At 43.3% G+C, this 24,446-nt stretch overlaps 1 protein-coding gene across 2 annotated transcripts in view; it reads left to right on the plus strand.

Annotated features, from left to right (window-relative positions):
* Window positions 1-24,446, plus strand: part of PIAS3 (protein inhibitor of activated STAT 3) — a 324,307-nt gene that overhangs the window by 115,071 nt on the left and 184,790 nt on the right. For both annotated transcript variants that reach the window (XM_078670587.1, XM_078670585.1), the window contains exon 5: window positions 12,773-12,863. In XM_078670587.1, coding sequence (XP_078526713.1) covers window positions 12,773-12,863 — 91 coding nt within the window. The remainder of the gene's footprint in view (window positions 1-12,772; window positions 12,864-24,446) is intronic.

A 24,446-nucleotide genomic window follows, 5' to 3' on the forward strand; every position in this document is an offset into this window, starting at 1 on the left:
GTGAAACTTTCTTTTTCAAATAGCATAATTTGATATAATTGCAGAAACACTTTGAATAATAAAATGGGCAATTACTTCTAATCACATCTTTTTAAAGGCCTCACATCGAGGTAATTGACTGCAAAACTAGAAGCACTTAAGCTTTTATGATGATTGACATATACTAATTCCCATTTGTTGCTGTCTCGTGATGTTGTGTAGTAGATCAGTTCAGTTACTGGCTTTAGCGTGTGCTAAACCCAGGCATACCTCAGCAATTTAGCTGGCTGACTTGGACGATCGCTCCGTTCTAAAACACCCAAATTGAACACTTTCTCTCCAAAACAATGAGCCAAGAGAGAGCTGCATATTGCTTTTTTCATCATTTTGTTGTACGTTTAGAATTTGTGACGTCCCACAGCCCCAACCCAAGTGATAAATAATTTGTGTAAAGTCATTTTTAATCGTGCAAAAAGGTTCTGCATGAGGATCCAATGGAAAAAGATCTTGGATTATGGCTTCAGGTGTGCTAGACTGTACTCCCTCCTTGAACCTGGGAGTAGCTGGGCCATCGCTGTGGTGCTGAACATCTGCCCTCCCTTTTCAGAGTGTGATACTGTGGTTTGATGCTTACCATCGCAGAAGCTAAGTTGGTAGTCTTATGAAACCAGTGGTTAGATACATTCAGTGCCCTTCATTCAGTAATATTGAGGCAAAGTCTAATGTGGCACAGCTGCTCATAGGTAGCCAGCCCAAACCATCAAAATGAGGCTTATAAGTTCCATGTGAAAGTCTTATCTCTGCGTCTTCGCCTTCTTCTCTATTGGTTAGACTTTTCCTTTCAAAAGTGAGGAACTTTTTCCATACAAGGCATTCTCATAGACCAGACATTTCTGCAATTATTCTATATCAGAGGTACATAAATGCATTCCTTCACTGAGAGAGGTCAACTAATTAAAGCCTTTACTGGCATAGCATCATGCATGTTCAGACAGTGCCAGCTAGTGCACCACAGTTGTGCAACTGGTTGGAGAGCAGAGGGCTATTGATCTTCACCATTTCTATGCAGGGGCTCCTACTCACAAACTAGTGATATAATAAATGTGAGAATTAAATTAGTACAGCCAATCTCATTGATCCAACCCAAACACATCTGTGGTCTCACCATCAGTAAAGTCTTGTCCTGCCACATTAAATTTCACCCAACTTATCTCTCTCCACATACCCATAGCAGACAGAGGTTAACGGTGATTATGTGGGGGGCAGGAGTGAATGGAGAAATCATACCTCTGAAAGAGGTTCCCTTGTAGACCACTCTTAGTAGAGGAGTCAGATGAGCCTTGGAAAATGGGAAAAATTGAAATGATTATGCCTCATTTGGAAAATATGGAAAATACATAAGTGCTTTGGTTATGCAAATAAAATATTGCGTGCATAATATTTCCTGGCTTTGTAGTTAGTTGCAGCTTAAATTCTGGTCTTGTTTTCTGTGGGTATTTATATATCTGTACCCTATAAATCGATTGGATACTTATCTGCTGTTCTCGAGATGCCTCAGTGAAGTATAAGTTTGTATTTCCTCCGGCATGGATATCCTTGGTTTTTCACATTAAATGTAGGGCTGGACATCATTCTCTTGTTTTTAGGTTATATTTGGTAAGACATGCATATTAGCTGTGATCTCCCATATAATTTGAAATTTGGTCGGTTTTATGGCTTGGTAGATTTTATTTTAGGTCTGCTCGGTCTTGAACTGAGACATGCTGTATCTGCTTCTGGACTTACAGCCCCGCTCATAGGCTTCCCATTTTCTCTCATCAACGTTGCTTCATTTTTAGGTCTCCCCATTTGTCAAGGGCATGCACCTCTTCTGGTGTTTAGACATCCCCGAGCGCACCACCAGACTACTTTTTAAGCATATCACACACATCGCTGAACACATCCTAGATGTCATTTTAGCTAATACAGAACTAGTTACCTTTCAAACAATGACTCCAGTCACATGGTCAGACTACCATTTGCTTGCTTTCCAACATAAAACAACACAAAGCGACACACCTAAAAACCACATTACATGCATCCTCCTGTTGACCGTGGAACAAACTCCATTTGGAGCTTTTGCTATCCTAATACCACTAAAAACGACACGACACAACAGAACAAAAGAAAACAGGGACCTTGGAGAAATACAGATATAAAAAAAAAAGTTTGAAAGCTGCAACATGCCTGGCTCAAAACAAACACCAATCAAAATAAACTTTGCCTACAGAAACTTAGCAGATTGTGCAAGTTCGCTATCAAAACAGCTAAGAAAACATACTATTCAGTCTGAATTCAAAATGCTAAATGTGCAAATAAAGAATTCTACAAAATTTTCAATGAATTTCGTAAACCAAATTGCCTGGAAGGAGCTCATCCAGTTACTCAAGATTTCACAAACAAAGTGGCAAATCATTACACGTTCAAAGGAGACACGCTGGTCTCCTATTTAAAACAAAGACAAATCACCAGGACCGACCCTTTTCCAAAACAACAATCCAAGAATACTCTAACCCAGCCTCTCTGCTCCGTCCAACACATTTCACACAATGAATTTATGGACCTGGTCAAAGCAAACAGGCCTGCCGTCAACCCTACTGACCCGTGTCCACTGGACAGTTTCAGCCAGGGGGCGTACATACAAGTTAAACAGTGTAGGTCTAAGCGAAGAGCCCTGTGGAATCCCTCACTACAGAGGATGGATAGAGGAAGCAAAGGAGTCTTCATATACTCGGAAGCTCCTGTCCGCTAGAAAGGCTTCCAGAAATGTTGTGGTGATACCTACGATGCCAACATCCAGCATCCTCTGCATGACGATGGCGTATGGCACAGTATTGAAAGCTAATTTATGTTCACTAGGCTTAGCAATGCTAATTACCTCATTTGGAGGCTGTAACCTATAAATCACCTCTAATTTTGTTCCTGCTACATCTGAGCGTAAACTAATCCCTGATGCGCTCTTCTAATGCAGCCCCAAAATTACAAGTAGAAGCTACTTTTCTCAAAGATGTAACATACTCTCACCAGCATTCTGTTATCTCATGCCAAAATGATGATGTTCCAGAATAGTGCTAACCATAGGCAGGTACTGTAGAGCCAAAAGTGCCCCTTTTTTTGCATGGTTGTCCCTCACTTTTTGCCTGATGTTGATGCTCTTTGACTGAGTGTGCCTTGGGTTCCTGACAACCAGATACCCAGGGCCTATGTTCTTTCCCTAAAACTGTACTCTTTACCCCCAAATTGGCACCTCTCTGGCCGCATGGAAGTCCCTTGTAAAAGGTACCCTAGATACCAAGGGCCCTGTGGCCAGTGAAGGCCTCCAGCAACTATTGTGCCACCCTTAGAGGCACTGTTCCCTAACACACACAGTTCCATTGCAGGCTGTGTGTTTTGGTGCAGAGAAAATTGAAGAGTCGACATGGCACACATCCCTGTGTGCCATGCCTACAACCCAATGCCTATGGCACAGGTCAGCCACCTCTCTAGCTGGGTGCACTATGCCACTAGTGAGGGTACAGGTGCATGAGCTCTGCACCCCTACAATATCTAAATCTGTTCTTGGTCATTGTAAGTGCAGTATAGCCATAAAGAGTGTATGGTCTGGGAGTTTGTAATTACAAACTCCACAGCACCATAATTGCTTTTCTGAAAACTGTTAAGTTCTATATCTTCAGCCCATTAGACCCACACTCCTTTTGCCAGTGTTGGATTGAATGAAAAATGCACTCAGAGGGCATCTTAGAAATGCCCCCTGAAAAACAGCTTAACTCTAGTGTCCTGGCTGACAGGTTGCTCGCTAGCGGCCATCCCCAGACATGTTTCTGGATCCCTGTGTCGAGAGCCTCCCGCTCTCGGGGTCTGGAAACAAAGCACATCCTCAGTAGAGGTGCCAAGCCTCCTCCCGCAGGATTGTCAGGGTCCATGAAGGGGAAGCTTCAAAGGCTTGCCGCATTTGTGAACTTACCCAGCCATTTGCTGCTCCCAGCAACTGGCCCCACCGCTTCTGACCCCCACTTTGGGCGGGAGAATCAGTGGGAAAACCACGATAGGAGGAGAGGTGTGCCCACCTTTGCCAACCCCACCCCTCTGGTGGGGGAAACGAGGTGAAGCACAACACACAGTCCCTGCCATTTTAAAGATGGGGATCCAGCCAATTAGAGTAAGGCTTATTACCCCTTCCACTGGAGGGTGGCTTAATAGTGGGTGTACTCATCCCAAAGAAGGGACCCATTGGTCCCAACCTGTAACTACCTGAAACACCCCTAAATCTATTATTTAGGGGCAACCCCAAAGCTGGCCTCCTCAGACAAGAAGAAACATGAAGGACCAAAGAGCCGTGCCGAAGGAAGAAGAGGAGGACACCAACTGACTTGTCCTCAGCCCTACCGGCCTGTCCTGACCTCGACCTGCTCCAGCGGAATCCCGATGTGTCCTGCAGTCAGCATCCCCCAGAACCCGGAGGACCTGCCCTGCCTTCCACAAGAAGACTTTGTCTCCTGTGAGCATCGGATTTGCTCACCAACAGACTCTGGCTTTGGCCAAATCCACGAGTCTGCACCACTCTCCACCTGACGCCCACGGCCCGAGTTCGAGTGGCTCAACACCAAGAGGAGGTCTCGCCCGCGATCCTGACCTGGATCTGGTGATCCCTGACCTACCTCAAGTCTCCTGACAACATCTGCAGCCCCTGCCTGGAGGATCACCTCGACAGTGACTGAAACCGGTAATAAAAAGCAGATGGCAAAACTCACCCCTGCACCCTACGCCCCACGGCCTTGGGTGGCCCATCCAACAGTGACCTGGCATCCAACGAAATCCAAACTTACCTCTCCAACCTGTGGTTGCCTCCAGAAGATCTTCTTCCTCAAGCCTGTAGTGTTTGTTGAAACCGGAGAATCCCCATTGAAAACAGCAGGGCACCCGATGCTAAAAGAGCACCCTGCACCCAGCCGCCCCTGTGCCTCTGTGGGTACACTTTGTGTGATAATTTGAACCCTCCTTTACCCAGAGCTTAATCCTAGGAGCTTTGCTTCCTCAACTTGGTAGCCTGCTCATGAGCAGCCACCAACTGGAGGCCCCCTATCCACCATTGGATAACATTGTGCCTCAGCACTCTGCACCTGGCCGCCCTGGTGCTGCGGAGGGTGCTCTTGGAGTGCATCCCTGACCCTGGGGGAACCCTTGTTCTAACCTAAGAAACCCAAGTCCCAAAACAAAGTACTTACCTGTAAACCGGTAACTTAATTTCCACCCATAGGATTGCATTGACTGCTTTTTTGTGAAAAAAGTTCCAAGTGTGGAGTTGAAAATTCTATGAAAAGTCATACAAGTGTTTTTATTTTATTTTATAACACATTGCATTACTTACCTTTATCCAGGATATGTCCCAGTGTGGTATCTAGATATACACAAGGGTTGGTGAATTTAGCTAAAGAACAATGATGGATTCAGCCCAGATCTGTGACTAGGGGTGAGTGTTTGAAAAGTTTCAACACTCCATCCATCATTGCCTTGTGTTTGCCCTAAGTTGGCAGGGTATGTCCAGACGTGGGTCCCTTGCTCAATTTGCCTCTGGAGTCAAGCTAGCCTGGCTGATGAGGGCTGTTAGCCCGAAACCGGCCCCAGGATGCTTGTTTCCGGTCCAAGGAAGACATGGCTTAGCAGTTCGGGCTGGACTGTTCCCATGAGGCACAGGGTCAAGACTGATTTGCATATAGCTGTGTCTGAACTGGGTTGGCGAAGTGAGCTAAAGAACGATGATGGATTCAACCCAGATCCATGATTGGGGTGAGTGTTTAAAAAGCTTCAGCACTCCGTCCATTATTTCCTTGTGCTTGATTTGTATCTAGATATACAACACATAGTAGTAAAAGTTATTCTGAAAAAGAAAAGTAATCAACAACTACTCACAAAGTAATTGCAAAATACCTGTATTGTAGTTTCAACTGTTTATGAAGATTTGACTTACCTGTAATCAAATCAATTGCATTCAACTGCAGTATTCTTGCAAAGTACTATTACACTCACCAGTGCCAGGCCTTACTTGGTTCTAGAAATAAAATACAATTAAATAATATTTGTATACAAAACAAATTGGTCAGAGTTCAGTCTTTTAGTGTGTGAAATCATTTCTTGCCTGAGTGTGTTCAATAAATGTTTAACACTGCCCTCTGAAAAAGCCTTACTGCTCGCTCACACTACCACAAATCGATAATAAGGTATTATCTACGGTAACCTCTCTAAGCCTTTGCGGATCCACTGGACTCTGTGCACACTATATGTTGCTTTGGTATATATATATATATATACAGAGCCAGCTTCCAACTCCTGTGAAACTCATTCAACTAGTCATCCTGATTTCCCAAATTTAGAAGATTTTCAAAAACGTCCTGCCCCTCACAACCCAAACAGTGTAACAATAAATAACATTTTCTTTCAGAAGAGAGATTACCCCACATACTCTAGAATGATGTAGGAAAGATTTTTTTCCACTTGGACCAGGAGCAGAGAGGAAAAAGGTTGGAGGAATAACATTCTGCCTGATGAAAAACTAAACACAGTACCCACTAAGTACAGAACACGACTTCAGAATACAGTATTACTTCACTGAAACAACAGGTGAGTCCCCCCACGGATATGAGGCGTGCCTATCACCGGTGGTCACCGGAAAAAAAATTAAATAGCCATCCTCGTCAACTACAGAAGGGAAACATCCTTTATGATGAAGTCGTAATCATTCTGTGCCTTCACAGTGCCGGCAACAAAGCAAATTCGTCTTCTGCACGCAATCGTTCTGCACGCAAGTCATTACAGCGACTTGCTTCAGGGGGGGCGCAATGGAGTGGTATAGGAATTTAAGTCCAACACCTTCCCTACTGTTGCACAGACTGGAGTTGGAATCGTAAAGTAAACTATCCCATTATACAGCGCCCCCTATGGCAATTCATTAAAAGTACTTGCGTGCAGAACAAATGAATGCTAAACACACATTCGTTCAAATGACAGAGTTCCTAAGGAATGCTTGAAAAACGCATGCGGAATTCCGTCATACATTCATCACAGAAGGCACCCATATTGTGATTTTCCTGGGGCTGTTAAACACTTGCTTTTCACAACATTAATTTTAATTTAAGTAGGATCATTGTGTCATTTCCATAATTTTGTATCATTTACTGTGCATTTTGTAGTCGGCTCTCCCATTTCTGTAATTTCTCTACGCCTTCTTACAGTTGGGATGTGTAATCAGTGCTTTGCTGTTAACACCCCCCTTTGTTCTCCCACCCTCTACCCCATGCTTATTGTGAACTCTCCTGTGGTATCCAAACAACATACCCAACAACCTACAAGGTCAGGCAGCAGTTTCATTGGGGTTGTAATATTTGACAACATGGTGGCTCCTCTTCTCATCTTATTTGTGACAATGTCTATATATTCACAGGTCTGATTGTTGGAAGGCACCCATTTTGTGATCTCCTGGGTCCGAATATGATTTCCATGCCTGGGTAGGCATGTTGTGTAATATTATCAAATACCAACCCCCTGGGGGTAATTAATTGCTTGCACCCCAATTGGTCCGGCAGTGGTGCTGTCCCTTTTATTTCTTTTTTGTAGGATATAATATTGATGTTAACATATTACATTATTTCCCCCTTTGCTGCTCTATGGATATCAATGTCCTTATTCTATATTGCTGAGTGATTGCCCCTCTTCCGATTGACTGCGGTTGTTTGTTTTGCCCTATTGAGCAGTTCTTTATGATGGTTGCTGCAGCCTTGTAACGTGATGTGATGTGCATTTTTCCTTTTGTTGTGAACTTCATTTTGGCTGGGTAGAACATAGCATATTGTATTCCCAAGGATTGTAGTTTCTTTTTTTCCAAATTTTCTTTTCATCTCCAGGACTTTTTGTGTAAATTCCTGGTAAAAACTGATCAGTGAACCATTATGGGTGATTTCTTCTGTTTATCTTGCCAATTTAAGTATTTTGTCACAATCTCTATAGTTGAGAAGTTTGGCAATAAGTGGCCTTGGTGGTGCTCATGGTATTGAGTGGGTTACCAGAAAATAAATAGTATGTGCGTTTGACGATGAACATTTGCAACAGCTTCTAATGTCCAAATATGTCCATCAGCATATCTTCAACATATTTCTCAGGTTTGCACATTGACACGGTTGACCTCCCTTCGAGATATTAATTTTTCTGCTTGATGCATTCCAATTGGGCAGCCACATCCTTTTGTTCCTTCATCAGCCCAGCCATACTGTCTTCCGTTTCTGAAATGTGCCTTTCTGCCATGTTAATCCTTGTATGTTGGTAATCTCTGCATTCTTAGATATCATCAAGGAAGCGGGTTAGAGTGTCTCTTTTGGTGTCTATGGATGCCAAACTGATCCTCATCTCTAGCAAGAGTACTCTCTGTCAGACAACATTTCATCTGCTCCTTCTGCGATGTCGTCCAGATTACCACCACCTCGCTGTTGCATCCTCCCCAACCTGGGTAGTCACCTATGACTGTGCCACACTTACAGCTTAGTATAACACATCTTCATTCTTCTGCATCTAACAGCGAACTCCACATTCTCAACCTGCATTCACTACACTACACTCTAATGTTTGAGTCACCATGCTTCATAATTCCACTACACAACTCCACTCAACTAGAGCCAAACGTTTGAGGTGCAGGAGGTGCAGGTTCAATTATATGGTGTTCAGTTCCTTTGAGCAAGGTTTTGGTAACTTAGTTTTTTGCACGACGTGCTTTACGAAATTTGGGATTCTGTAGGTATGAAAACCTCGGTGAGAACACATGTAACATATTATTGGCTATTAATAAAAGAAAAACTGTCTAATCTGCACCCTCTCCTTGCATACAGTATTATACTCAAAGCTGCTTGTCCTCAAATAACCAACTACAAACCACATAATTTCACGCCACATAATTGCAATTCACTCAATATAATTCAACTTCATTCCACATACTTCAACCCCGCTACAACCCCGCTACATGCCACTTGACGCCACACAATGCCACTCCACGTGAATCTGCACCATTACACTCTCTCCACACCACATATTTACACTACACATATTTCATCTCCACATCACATACATCCACTCTACTCCATAACACATGGCTAAAAGACATTGACAACGGGAATAGCTCTCAGTTTGCCGAGGCCTATTCTGTTAGTAACTTTGGTATTAAAAAATAATCTTTAGCTCTACTTGCCTTCCCTGCCAGTCCCACTTTTTAGCACCATTAATTCCTACACGTGACATCACTTGTTCAGTATGGCTTCTTGTACCAAAGAATGTAAGAAATCAAAAGCTCCCGCTACATCCATTTTGATCAACGTGAGAAACTTCTAAGGTATGATGTGCAAACACTGAACTTTGAGATACTTGCAGGGAAAAATTAACTTTCTGTGTAACTTACTTTTAATATTTGACCTGTGATCACGGGCTCCTTCGGCATGCCGCGTTGCATATAATTCGAAGCGTCCCTGCTTCCTCCTTGAGCTACTTCTCTCCAGCCCAAGAGGTTGGTCTTGCTTTCCTCCAGTCATCCTATCTTCGTTGCCAAGAATAACCTCTGTAAACAACTGCTCCTCCTCCGCCATGTTATACTATTTAAGCTCCCTGGGACGTAATCCGTTGCACATGTGGAAGAGAAAGGGCAAAATGAATGGTGTGGCTGCGACTCGACTATTTAGAGATGTTTTTTGGCTACGCAGGAATAGACGCATAATAACTAGACTTTTGAATTTTTGGGAGGACACTGCAGGATGTGCCACCACTTCAAGATAATCCTTGGGCTTTGTTTTTCTGCTACATGGGCATTTGCGGCAACGTTTTTCAAGCCACTGGTGACCCTTGAGCACTAGTAGTTTTGCTCTTGCTTAAAAGTTGTTGATAAAGTGCCTCCTGTATGGGAGATTGGTCCATTAAATGGAGAACTATCTTGAAAGAGCACAAAAGAAAAGAAGAGAAGAGTCCTTATCCTTGAAAGCAGAAGATGGACACCACTCTACTAGACCCAAACGTTGGAGGTGCAGGAAGTGCAGTTTCGATTATATGGGTGTTCAGTTCCTGGGAGCACGGTTCTATTACCTTAGTTTTTTTGCACGACGTGCTTAACGAAATTCAGGATTCTGGAGGTGGGGAAACCTCAGTGAGAACACATGTAGCACATTATTGGCATTTAACAAAGGAAAAACTGTCTAATTTATACCCTCTATTTGCAAACAGTATTCTGTCTAAAAACCTACTTGTCCTCAAATAATCATCTGCAAACCTTACTTTATTTTGGATCAGTGGTGAATACGTCACGTGTGACAATCTTTGCAGTTGGAGTAAGGGAGGTGCACAGTAGTGCATTACCACATGGTTTCATAAACCTCTGTTCAGGCTGCAGGTAAACCTACTCATACATCAACAATAAAGTGTTATGTGAATGAATAGGTCTCAGTGCAGTAAAGTAAAGAAACAATATATTACAAGTTGTAGATGAACTAGGGAAGGTTCATCAGAAACATGACAACAATAACAGCAGTGGAAAATAAATTGGTAGATTGCGGCTTGACTGCTCTGCGGAGCTTGAGGGGAGAAGATGTACACAGAGAGGAAAGCACTTAATGATGGTAGAGATGACTTCCATTTTGGACAAGATGGTATTTTGCACAGAAATGTGTCATGGTTAGCATACATTAGCAAATCACACTTCTACACGTCAAAAGAAATTTGTTTCAAAGCCAGTTATATGATTTAAACTATACATGTGAGTTCATGTGTTTACATGCATACTTCACACTGTTAATGATGCATGTAAATACAAAAACACATACAAACCTCAGGTTTGAATCCCAGCATCCACACTTGAGTCCACATCGTATGATTCTGGGCAAAGTGCCTAATATCCCAGAGCTCAAAAATAGAATAAGAAATATAGTGTCTGTAAAAATGTATTTGTGTAATCCCCACTTACTGTACAGAATCTTCTATATTGTTTCCAAACCCTCGGATAATGTACGGCGCCTTGTTGCTTCATAGCTAAGTTTGCGCCGTTTGAATATTCAAACATAATGCTGCTGCTTGTGTCGCCTGCTGTTACTCAGAATTATCCACTAGGTACAGCAGGAGCATGCATGCTTGTTGGAAGAGTGCGGTGTGTGTGTGCTGGCTTGTACATTGTAGACAGTGTGTGAGAAAACATCAGCGCCGTGCATGAAGCTCTAAATTACGTCAGTTGATTCTACATTTTGTCGTGCTTCTTTGTGGAGGATTAGAGGTCCCTGCATACTTTCCTCGGTTACATAGGTACAAGCCTCAGGCTGATATGGGCCACCCTGTAAGCATGGATGGGGACTCTGTTCTGCTTGCGTTGCCCGGTTAGCTTGTTTTGGTTGACGTTCAACCCTCAGCTCAGGTAGTAAAACCCACACTGGGTCACCCCCAATTCACACTACCACTGGAATTTTCACAAGAAACTTGCTTGTTTATTTTAGAATTGTAACAACACAAGCTTATTACATAGTTTCACTTAAAAGATAAACCTCCTAGGTTCACCCAATTCTGTATATTAAAGTGGCAATGTTATGTGCCTGAGTTAGGCCTATGTAGCAACGCTGCACGTTTTCTTACATTGTCCTCTTTCTGCACAATAACATTTTGAAAAAACATTTTGCACATATTTATGTGCGTGACAATGTTGGATTAATTTCTCTGAAACTACATTGCTTACACGATTGGCTTAGCGCAACATTATCATGATGCCTCGAACACAGAGTACAAGGCCTTTGTACATGCTGTACAATGTTGTTTTATCTTCATCCTTGGGGTGAAAGGGCTGTTTGCAAACACATAACAGGGCTGACTTGTATATACATCGCAAGGATGGTTTTTATTATAAATTAATAAGCATTTCTGGGGGTTAGCTAGAGGAGACATTTCTGATGACATCGAGCGGTCCCCTGCATGCTGATGCTTCGCCAAGCAGCTGCCTAACATCTCCGCGAGGGGTGCCCAGTTCGTGACCAAGACGGGGTCCTACATTCTGTCCTGCCAATTATTGGGGGTTGGATAATCCTGTGGGGGGGATTCTTGGCTACACACTCGCACACAAACTCCCATGGCTTTAGGCTGTAATGGTTTATTATTTGTTAGGGTAAATGTGATTAACATTTACCGAGTACACTGGCATTTTGTGGGTGCGCCATGATACATATACCATTCAGTGGTGTTAGATTAAGCCAGTTCTGTTGATGATTGACAAATGTTGTAGGTATATAGCATATTACTATCTACAGATAAGCATGTATGTTTTATGCCTTGCTGCTGTTCGTATACTGCAGTTGCAAACAAAAGTTATTCAACCTGGGCACTAGAGGATATACTCAATAACAATACGGGCTAAGCAATTGCCTTCATAGTTGATTACTACACGGAATCTGCGAATCATTGTTTTCCCATATTAGTTGTACTAGGTTAATAAAATGAAATTTGTCCTTTGCACTGTTAATAATGTGACTGCATGGTTACTAATGTATTGTTTCCAATAACATGTTCTACTTCACTGCCTATTTTTTCACAGGTATGGTAAATATTGCATACAGTGCATGTTAAAACTGTTGTCACCAAACATTTTTGTGAGTTCATAAATTGTTCTTTTTTTTTTCACTTGAAAAGTTGTACCCAATCCTTTGCATCTTGAACTGTACCACAAATTTTCATGTTCCCCCTTCATTTATTCATCCAGGTTTTGCTTGTGTGAAACCAGCTGCCCACAGGATGATTACTTCCCTCCTAATTTATTTGTCAAGGTGAACGGAAAACTCTGCCCATTGCCAGTGAGTAAAATGAGCTGGTGCTTCTACACATGTGCAGAGGGTAACAGTTAGAATGTTCCTTTTTGCCCTCTCAATAATGTTTTCAAATCTGTAAAGTTGTGATCCAGCAGAAATGGAAGAAAAAAGTAGAATTGCAGAACCCTGACTAATGATTGCTAAGTATTTTCAAAAGTTGGCATTCGAGAACAGTGTGTTTTTGTTTATTGAAATAGAAGTCCATAATTCCTTCCACTAATGTCGTTTTTTTAATTTTAATCACTTTAACTTGATTTTATTTGTATTTCCTCTATCGTTTGTTCACCATGTATGCACTTATCTGATAGAGACATCTATCCCCAGATTCGTTACCTCATAATATCTACGGGATCAGGCTGGATCTAGAAGACTTTTGCTCACTCAATACCCTTGTGTGCCAGTAGGTGGCGTCTGTCTTTTCTACGTGGCTTCGTCCGTGCCGAAAGTGATGTCCATGTCACCTGTATAGGTGCCACCTTGGCGCACTAATGCCAGTCCTTTTCTTTCCGCGCCAGCTAGCGCTGATCCGTGAAGAAAGCTACCCTCTGTCCTTTTTTGACAGGCTTTTTTCAACATTTTGTCAAAAATGTTTGTTGTGTAGGTTTTTCCTTGATGTCGAAGAAGACTTCTGGATTCAAACCGTGCGGCGCCTGCCATCACGCCATGTCATTGGCAGATCCACACTTAGCATGCCTCCTGGCTCCAAAGGTTTTTAGCTAAACAAAAGGAGAGGTAGGGAGCGTAGAGTGACACTCTTAAACCCCGGTAGTAACAAATAAACAAAAGAAGAGTGTCCAATGCTATGAGTTCAAGCAAGACCACAGAAGAGGAGCACGACAACAGCTTCAATTAAGACGTTTAAGTGGTTTAAAGAAAGCCCTCACTCACCACCTAGTGATGACATGCTTCATCATTGGGCCCACCAAAGAGACCGAGTGTCTCTTCGGTGTGCTGCAACGCCAGATCTACTGCGGAGCGGGTTAGTGAGTTCAGGCAGTGTTGTACGAAAAAAATAACTAGTGAGTGTTGAATGTTTAAAAACAGTCCGTAGTGTATCAAAAATAACTTTATTGAAATGATCACTAGGGAGAGACTTAAAATTATGTGTCTGGAAATTGCGTCCACAATTATTGGAGTGGGAATTTCTTAAGTATCGGTCGACATGTTTCAGCCATGAAACGGTGTGATTTTACCTGGCATTCATCAGGACTTTAGTGAAATAAACCCTGGTGGAAATGGACGTGCTAAGGTCCACCCCAACCTAGGGACGTGAGAGTGAAAATTAACAAAATGGTGAAAAAGTGCAAAAATATTAGGAAGAAAAATTGATTCTGCCTAATGACTCCTGGTTTAGGAGGCTTCCGACTTGAGCGTTTCTGCACTTTTCTGGTGTTGAAAATTCGCACCATGGGTCTCAGGAGGGGGGTGGGAACATAATTGGCACACCGCCCTCGACGTTCGGCACCCGCTCGGCACCTATGTCTTCCCTCAACCGGACCCCATTCAACACTCACTAGTTATTTTTTTCGTACAACACTGCCTGAACTCACGAACCCGCTCCGCAGTAGATCTGGCGTCGCAGCACACTGAAGAGACACTCGGTCTCTTTGGTGGGCCCAATGATGAAGCATGTCATCACTAGGTGGTGAGTGAGGGCTTTCTTTAAACCACTTAAACGTCTTAATTGAAGCCGTTGTCGTGCTCCTCTTCTGTGGTCTTGCTTGAACTCATAGCATTGGACACTCTTCTTTTGTTTATTTCCAAAGGTTTTTAGGCAGCAGTCCCTACAGCAGCTTGCGGCCCGGCGTTCGACGCCACTCTGATCTCCCCGGAGATCTCATTCCCAGGTCCCGGAACTGCTTGGGAAGTCTTAAGTCCTCGTCCTTCCACTCAAAGTCATCAAATCGGTAAGGTAAGAGGCATAAAAAGCACAAGAAGTCAAAGAATGCTTCAGCGTCGCCCCGTCTGTTGTCCAACGTGATGGTGGAGCCTCGTCACCCTAGGCCTCGTTCTGTGGAACCTGCCCCGGAGTCGGCTCTGCGCTTCCTGCCTTTACCAGGGACCAGAGCGACCCTCGCCCAGTTAAGACTAATATGACGACATGTGCCTCTTATTTGGGTGACCTGACCCGGCGTGCCTTCGTGCCGTGGAGGCTCAGGAAAGGTTCAATCTGGTTCGCGCCTGCGGTTGTGGCCCGATGTCCCCCAATGGATCCGGTGGCGGATCCGGACTGGCGCCGGTCGTTCACCAACACCAGCCCCCGCACCTAGACCCCCAGCGGCGCCAGCCCCATTCTCATCCTCGACGACCCAGTCTGGTTGGTGCCAATTGACACCGATTCCAGTGCAAACGGCATTGTTTGGTCCTAGTTTGATTCTTCAGCCTTCTTTTGAGGGGTTGGGATTGGAGGATGTTTGGGAGGGGTTGCTTGAACCATAACAAGACCAGCCTGAACACGAAATGGACTGGTATGAGGAATTGAGTGAGTGCAGTGTCCTAGATACCTCCCCTGATTCTGGCCTGCTTTCTCCCATACTGTGGGTATTGAGGAGGGAGCTTCATATGCTATGGTGGTGAGAAGGGCAGCCAATGCCCTTTCTCCTCTTCAGGACCCCTCCAGCCTTTCAACAAAGTCTTGACTGATGCCCTTCTAGTATTCTTGTCCAAGTCCAGCACAGGGGCCCTGTGAATAGGACAGTGGCGGGCCGTCATCGCCCTGCTCCGGGTGTCCCAAAATTCCCTACCACAGAGAGTTTGGTGGTCCTGGCCTCTAGCTCACAAGTTGCATTTTCCTCCACACCCCTGGTAAGGGAATACAACAGTCTGGAAAGTTGGAAAGAAGAGTTTTTCTTCCGCTTGCCTTCCATTGCGGTTGATGATCACTGCATGCCTATTTTCTACTGACCCGTAATAGAAGACGAAAGCACAGAACTGTTCTCCTTGCTGAAAGTATACCATCATCCATCAACTCTGACTTCCCCAGACTACTTTCATAACGGTGTATTTGGGAACGGTCAGGCTGACTTCCTATACTTCGATCCCCACTGATGAATCCTCTTCTCTTACATCCTCTGGAGTCATAACCTCCAATGAGGTGGACTACTATGGTTTCTGATGCACTTTTATTGAGTTCAATTGATGCTTTTAGGGCTACATTTGTAACCTAATCATGTGTTCCAGTGTTGCTGATTCTGCATCTTGCATGTGACTCATTTGTTTGAGTATTGTGGCTGTGTGACCATTGATGATGGGTGGTGTCGCTTTTTTTTCATTTTTTACTTTTGTGTGCGGAGTATGGGGGTTGGGCTTTGAAAGCAGAAGGCTGTAGAAGTAAACCTATGAGTCCAGTCATTTTTATGGGAAGCAGGCAGATGACTGTCGTCATTCAATCCTAGATCTAGAATAATTTATTTTGCGTACATCAGAATACAGCTTTGGTATTGTAAGTTGTGTAGTATTGCCAAGTTGGTTTGGAATTGGCTTTAAACCAATCAATTTTGCAGTCTCCTGGAAAAATATTTCAGAAGAAAAGCAGGTAGCGCTCTGATTTTTTTACATAAATTTGGTAGTGCGTTCAAGGGATTATAAATTGTGTGGATTTGGTGACGCTCATTGTTGAGAGGACAATTTTTAATTTGAGACCTTGATGTTCATCTTGTTTGAAGCTATTATGGGTTTGAGTGAATTCTTTCAAATGGTTCAGTGCCAGGGTTTTGAATGCACATGGTTGAAGCTTCGAAGGGAGAATTTGTTGAGTTTGTATTCCAACTTTTTTAGCCTCTTGATCTATGCAAGGCATCGGCTGTCCGAGCCTTGCCCTTCAGCCAGGCTGATTCCTTAATCCACAAGGTTTCCAGCAGTTAGAAACCAGCAGTAGCCACGATATTTGTAAAATGAATGTTATTTTGACCTTTATGACCTTGATCATGGTTTTCAGGTTCTGGTCTGCCACATCTGGCATACCTATTGTGGACTTAAGAATGTTTCCTAGTCCTTTGCTTATCTTTGGAAGGAACCTTGTCCTTCAGCCAGACTGATCCGTTCTTCCGCAAGGGTTCCAACAGTTAGTCTAGCAGTATTTAATACAATTTTTATGTAATGTTTCTTTTGTCCTGAGTCAAGGTCTTCAGGTTCTGGTCTGCCACATCCGGCATCCCTCTTGTGGACTTCAGAATGTTTCTCAGTCATTGGCTAATCTTTGAAAGTAGCATTGGGCTGTCGCATTTAATGATTAACTTTTTAACTTTTGTCCTGGCTCACTTCAAGAAATTGGCAGTATGTTCCTTGGCCGTGTGTTTACTCTTTACAGTGTCCTTTACCGGTGACTTTGGTTTTGGTGCACAGATGAATACCACCTTAACAGTAAAGTCTGCAGAGCTGTTTCCAGTGGGTTTCCTTTTGTGTACTAGCAAGATTGTTAGCATAGTTTGGATTTGTTAGTCTTCGGTTGACTTCATGCATGTGCTGAGACAGTTTTACAATGTGTTTTCCTGGTGTCTGGCCATTTACTCTTTGGCTCAAAGAACAAGGGAGGGGGAAAGAGGTTAGGGATGCTGTGGACGTAGCCTCCTTAGGAAATTATGGAAAGACAAAGAAAGTCCACCCTTCATTTATGAAACCTTCACTTTGTGCACAAATATTATCCTTCCAGTGATTGTTACCAGTGTTCCAAAATAAATGTATTTCTCAGCGATAAACTGGGAGTTTTGCAACCCCCCCCACCCTTCTTGCAGAATTCAAGAAGTGAGGAGGAGGCTTTTATGTGTAGTGGGAGGTCATTCCATGCTTTAGGAGCGATGTAGAAGAAGGCTCGACAGTCCGATCTGGTTTTCCATATGTGTGGGATATGTACAAGTTGGAGTCTGGACGAGCTGAGGTGTCTAAAAGGTTTGTGAAAACAGATGAGATTGTTGAGGTATTTTGGGCCAGTGTTATGTAGTGCCTTGAAAGTGTGGGTGAGGAGTTTGAATTGTGCTTGTTTCTGTATGGGGCCCCCAACAGAGCTTCTTCATATGTGGTGTGATAGGAGTGCAGTGTAGGGATTGAGAGTGATTCTGGCTGCAGGGTTCTGAGTGGTCTCAGCCTTCTGGTGAGTTTTTGGTTGATTCTGGCATAGAGGTTAGTCTAGCTTACTTGTGACTTGGACATTCGTGTCGGTTTGGCCAGCTAGATCAGTGATAACCAGTAGATGTTTGTAGATTAGAGAAAAGGTAGATTTATTTAGGACAAGCTAATACAGAGACCTCTTCCACGAACAACCCAGAGGTAACTGTCAATATTAAGGTTCTTTATTACACCCTAGCAACCACTTACATTCTAGTTCTTTGCATCATCACTTAGCAACTAACCATGATAGAAACAAACAAAGTGTAAACACTGCATCACCTCCTCCTTTTACAAAACAAATACATGAGGATGTAAAACACATTAGCCCTCAACAAATATAGTCTCGTAAGAATCGTCATCGTCTTGCATAGATTTCTTTTCAGGTTGGTCAACATTACTTGTCTGGCACTTCACCACCCTATTGAGGTTCCATATTTTGTGGTTATGTGTCTTATCAGCATTCTTAAACAACTTGATAATCTTAACGGGTTGCCCAAACTTGGACATCTTACTGTCTTTCCCTGAAGACTTGATTCTAACCCAATCTCCCACATACACCACAGTTCTCTTTGACCGCCCGCCTTCCATCAAACCATATCTTTCTTTTCTCCTCTTTTTTTTCTTTCCCACCATCCTTCCTTACAGTCCACACCATCACTCATCGCACTTCTCTTGGCAGTGACCCACAAGGGAGTGAGTTTAATGTTGGGAAATCTGCCTTTAAATAACCGAAAAGGAGCAATACCAGTTGAGGAGTGAAGTGTAAACTTATATTCACGAACCTTAGCCTTCATGGCACCTTCCCAGTTGTTACCTGCACAAGCTTCTCAACAATACCATTGCTTTCAGTATGGTATAGAGCTGCCTTCTTATGCATGATTCCTCTTTCCTTTAAAAGAAACTCTCCACCACACTGGAGGTGAACGGTACTCCATTATCTGGCAAAATCGAAGATGGAAACCCCTCTCACTCAAATAGATCCTCCAAAAACCCAATGACCACACTAGACTCCACTGAGTTGACAAACTTGAATTTTGGCCACCTGGAGAACAAATCCAGTCACTCTAGAACATACCTTCCCTGGGATTTCAATTTAATGGGTCCTAAAATGTAAATTGCAATGTCAGACCAAGGAGCCGTAGCTTGCTCCCCTTTGACCATTGGTTGCGTCCTGCATTTTAAAATCCTGTCACTGCATGTGCATTCCGGACAATCACAAACTGTACTTTCGATTTGCAAATCCGTACCAAGCCATCAATAGGAGTCTCTAACTCTCTCTTTAGTCTTGGCGATCCCCATGTGACTGACATGAGCACTGTTCACTAGCTTATTTCTTAGAGCATCAGGAGGAACCAACTTGCTACCTCTCATAAGAACACCATCAACTACAGACAGCTCCTCTCTGATTTGCCAGAATACCTTAATTTCCTTTTTGCAAGTCTTCTTTTCAACCCACCTGCTTTGAATATTCCTCATCACTAGTTGCAACCACTGATCATTAGCTAAACAGTTTCTCCATTCCTTTTCCAGAATCAGACCTTCGCTGATGGTGCATACATTGACTCCTTCCTCAATTTCTTCTCCTCTGAACAAGTCCTTTTCTTCAAACACCTCAGTTTCAGTGCCACACAGTCTGGAAAGACAATCTGCCAAGATGTAGCTAGAGCCAGGTAAATATGAGATATCAAACTCAAACTCTTGCAATGCCACCAACCATTTTTTTCATATACGATTAGACACAAAATCAATACCCTTCATAGTAAAAACTTCTTTCAATGGTTTGTGGTCGGTCAAGATTTCGAATCTCTTTCCCCACAAAAATGTTCTCAACTTACTCACCTCCCAGAAAACCCAGAGGGCTTCTTTCTCCACAACAGAATAGTTGATCTCAGCCCCTCTTAACGGCCTAGAGATAAACAAAATTGGCTGATCAACACCGTCAACCTTTTGTAACAGGTCAGCTCCCAAGACTTTCGAGCTAGAATCAATCATGACATGGGAAAACTTCTAAGGGTCAAAACTATGCAGACTAGTAGCCTCACCCAAGAATTTCTTGATGCACCAAAATTCTGTCTCCCAACTTTTGCACCATTCAGACTCGCACCCGTTCCTGAGAAGTGCTCTCATGCAAGTGGTCTTCTCTGCAAAGTTAGGCATAAATTTGTTAATAGAATTCAGCCATCCCGGAGAACTTCATAAGCTCTTCCTTGTTTTTGGGAGAGACCAAATTACAGATGGAGCTAACCAAAGAAGGTTTAGGCTTCATACCAGATGGCGGGACCAGATGTCCCAAATACTCTATTTCACTGACATCAAACTTTCATTTATCAGACCTGAGCGTGAGACCAGCATCTAACAGTTTCTTCAAAACAGGTCATAACCTGCTATTATGTTCTGCAACGTTCCCCCCCCCCCCCCAACAATCAACACATCATCTTGATACATTTTGACCCCACCAACACCTCACAAAATGCTTTCCATGGGTCTCTGAAAGACCGAGGCGGCTGATATGAGGCCGAAGGGCATCCTCAAAAATGTGAATGTCCCAAAGAGAGTGGTAAACGTGGTAAGATCTTGGGAAAGATGATGGAGCTTAACTTGATGATATGCTGATAAGTCAAGTGAAGAAAAGTGTTTAGCTTCCCCAAGTGATGACCGCATTCCATTAATGTTAAGGAGTGGGTAATTATCTACAACTACCGCTTAGTTGAGCTCCCTTAAGTCAATTTATAGTCTGGCCTCCCCATTGGCCTTGCGTGCCATAACAGGCGGAGAGACCCATTCTGTGGCTGCCACTTCTACAATTATCTTGTTTTCCAGGAGTTTATCGAACTCTTTCCTCATGCTATCCTTCACTAGCAAAGGAACACCTCTTAATTTGGCTTCCTTGGGAATCACATTTGGTTTAATTTTTATAGAATGCATATAATTAGCAAGACAACCGAGCTCCTTCTTGAAAACATCAGGAAACTCTCTGATCCATTTCTCACTCTCTTCACCAACCAACTGAACACATGGAACTTCCTTCAAACAAACAGAGGGATTTTCAATTGGATCCAAAAACACATGGAGGTCTCGCTGATGAAACCAGCTGAAAAGGGAGTCTCCCTTCATAGAGATGTACATTGTTGCAGGAATGACCCTGCCTTTGAAATCAGTCGTCCCCCAGAAGTAACCTAAAAGATCAATTGTTTCTTCTCCATACTCTTTAGGTTTGATTTCTGGTTTCAGTAATGTAACCTTACCCAACAAGTGCTGTTCAAAAACATTTTTGGGAATCAAACTGAATTTAGCCCCGGAATCGAAGAGCATGCGTACTGAGGCATCATTGACTAACAACTCTTCAAAAGGTCCATCAGTTGCGCCTTCCTTAACTTGGAGAATATTGACTTCTTCCACCACGTCTTCATACGCATCTACTTCCCTGACTCTTTTCTCTCTTTACCAGACCTACAACATCTTATAATGTGACCCTTATTTTACAGACTCCACAAGTGGCTTTCCACCCTGGACACTCCTTGAAATTTGCCACGTGTCCCATATTTCCACATCTATTGCATTTACCTTGACATTTCTTAGCACCATATGCTTTAACTGTTGCATTTGTGTTGAGTGTACTTTTTATAAACTTAGTATCAGCCCCTTTTAGTACAACTTGATCATTTTTAATTATCAATGCATCTTTACGTATGGTCTCCACATAAGCCTTTGGGTGCTCATGCATCTTTACTAAAGTGAGAACCTCTTATAATGACAGGTTATCTTTTTGCCACAAAGCATCACTGGCATTGTCAAATGTGCACCCCAACATCGATTGGTCTCTCAACGCTCTTCAAATGACGTTCTAAAAATAAAAGTAGAGGACAACTTCCTTAGTTCAGTGATGTGGTGCTCTACAGATTCCTCTTGTTTTTACATCCTCCTCCCAAAATGATATAGTTCAAGAACCGTACTAATTTTAGGAAGATAATGCAAATCCATCTTTTTAATACAGATTTCGTACTCATTCAAATTGGCGTAATCACTGTCAGTGAGATCAGGAAGATGTTCAAAATGTTCCTGACCCTCTGAGCCCAAAAATGCATGAACAGGGAGGTTTTCCTTTCTGCACTAAGCAAAGTCCCACATACTCTGGCATAATGTGCAAACACGTTTTTCCACCGCTGCCAGGGCATAGCAGGATCTCCCGGAGCAGATAGAAAAAACTGAGGTGTTGTGCCGTTTTGCATGACTAGTAAGTAACTTGGTGAAGTAAAAGCGTGTTAAAATAGATCAAGACAGAAAATCGTGAAAGAGTTACAGTGAAATAAACACAGATACGTTATAGAGTGATGTGGTCTTGACTTATAACCTCCTCACAAATCCAGAAACGGGTTCTGTTCTTGAGAGCCCCAGAATTTTTCCCAGGTGATAAGTCTTTACGTGTGCTTCTCAGTGCTGTGTGCATCACCGTGAAAGCATGAAGCATAGTGTGATCCTCAGTGCCGTGTCCCCAGCATGGAAAACATGAGGCACTCAAGCGTAAAACACTCAACGCTGCAGTCAAGACTTCAAGTATCGTAATGTCAGCCGCACTGGACCCAAGACCTCAGCTAGTTTATGAGCACTAACATGAAATGTAGATTTCAGCTGTGTGCATCAGTGCACTGACCCGAGGAGGACTTTCCACACACACAAACCGTACGTTGATGCACTAACTTGAAACGTAGATTCCAGCTGTGCACATCAGCGCACATAGATTTCTGCTGTGTGCATCAGCGCACTGACTCGAGGAGGAGTTTCCACACACACAAATCTTACATACACCGGGTCGACTCAAGACCCAGTGCCCCAATCCAAAATGGTGGCTGTACGCTGCACGCTTGCATAGCGTGCGTGGGAGCAGAGTCACAGACAGCTTGTCGAGGTGCTCTGATAATGGAGAAGTTCTTCAATTCTCGCGCTTTCCTTTCCTTGAGCAGTGTCTCGTGCTGCCTGTGGGCAGAGTTCTTCAGTGATGGAGGATTCACTGTCTCGAGCCATCTCTGGTTTGACCTGCCTTTCGTGACCCGTAACACGAAGTACTACAAATGAGGATAAACTCGCAGAATGTGTAATCGGGTACCCGAGGACATCGATCTTCTTCTTTTCCTTTCTTGTAAATTCTTATGGGCAGTGTTGACGTCTCAGCTTTCCTTTTTGAACAGGGTTTTGTTTTTTCCTCTGTCACTTGCCGCCAGAATGTGAAGGGCGGCTAGATCAGTAATAAACAGTAGACATTTGTAGATTAGCAAAAAGGTAGATTTATTGAGGACAAGCTAAAATAGAGACCCCATCCACGAACAACTCAGAGGTAACTGTCAAAACTAAAGTTGTTTATTCCACCCAGCAACCACCTACATTTTAGTTCTTTGCATCATCACTTAGTAACTAACCATGATAGAAACAAAGAAGTGTAAACACATCAAGGGTGTTCCCTTAGTCTAACTTGCTTGTGACCAGGACGTTCGTGTCGGTTTTCCAGATGTTGATTGGGACCTATTTTTTAGTATCTTCCGGGTATTGAAGCGTGAGACATTGATGGCATTTCAAGTTTGCTGTCAATGACGATCCAGTGTGGTCTTGGTGTGGGTGGTTGGGTAGGTGTCGGTCCTAGCTCTTTGGCTATCAGGTAGAGCAGTGGTTCCCAAACTTTTGACTCCTGAGGACCCCCATTGAGTCACCACTGGAAGCCGGGGACCCCCAAGCAATTTGTATGAGTTAAATTTCAAAATTAAAACAGTAATTCGAAAAAAATACACACATGTGTACACAAAACAAATACTCAAAGTACTAAGGATTTTGGGGCCAGATGTACGACCATTTCATTTAGCGTCTCGCAATTGGCGACACATTGCGAGTGGCAAATTGCGAGTCGCTAATTGAAATGAACAGCAGTGTGTTTAACACTGTTAGGGATTCCCAATAGGGTCGCAAATTGTGAGGTTCATTAATCTTAACCCCTTCCAGGCTGATGACGAGCTTAGCTCGTCATGAGCGTATCCTGCCGTGCGCTCATGACGAGCTGAGCTCGTCATGTAACGCGGTATTTTTAAAATTACCGCGCACAGCGGGAAAAGCCGCCGCAGCGATGCGGTTAATGAGCCTCTCGCAATTTGCGAGCCCATTGGGAATGCCAGCCGTCCCAGGGATGGTGGCCTGCTGGGCTCTGCAGGCCACCATGTCTCGGACTGCTTTTAAATAAAGCAGTTAAAAAAAAAATGCAGCCTGTTTACCATGCATTTAAAATAAAAATAAAATGAAACGTTTTCGTTTCATTTTCTGAGGGCAGGAAGAGGTCCCTGGGACCACTGCCTGCCCTAAAAAAATGATTTTGCATGCATATGCATAGGGGCACGGGTCCCCTGGGGACCCCTTCCAATTTGCAAATGCTTTACCATCTACTTGAAGTAGGTGGTAATTGCAACTGCTTTGCGACTGCAA

This window comes from Lissotriton helveticus, chromosome 12 (assembly GCF_964261635.1).
Source record: "Lissotriton helveticus chromosome 12, aLisHel1.1, whole genome shotgun sequence".
Classification (NCBI taxonomy): domain Eukaryota; kingdom Metazoa; phylum Chordata; class Amphibia; order Caudata; family Salamandridae; genus Lissotriton; species Lissotriton helveticus.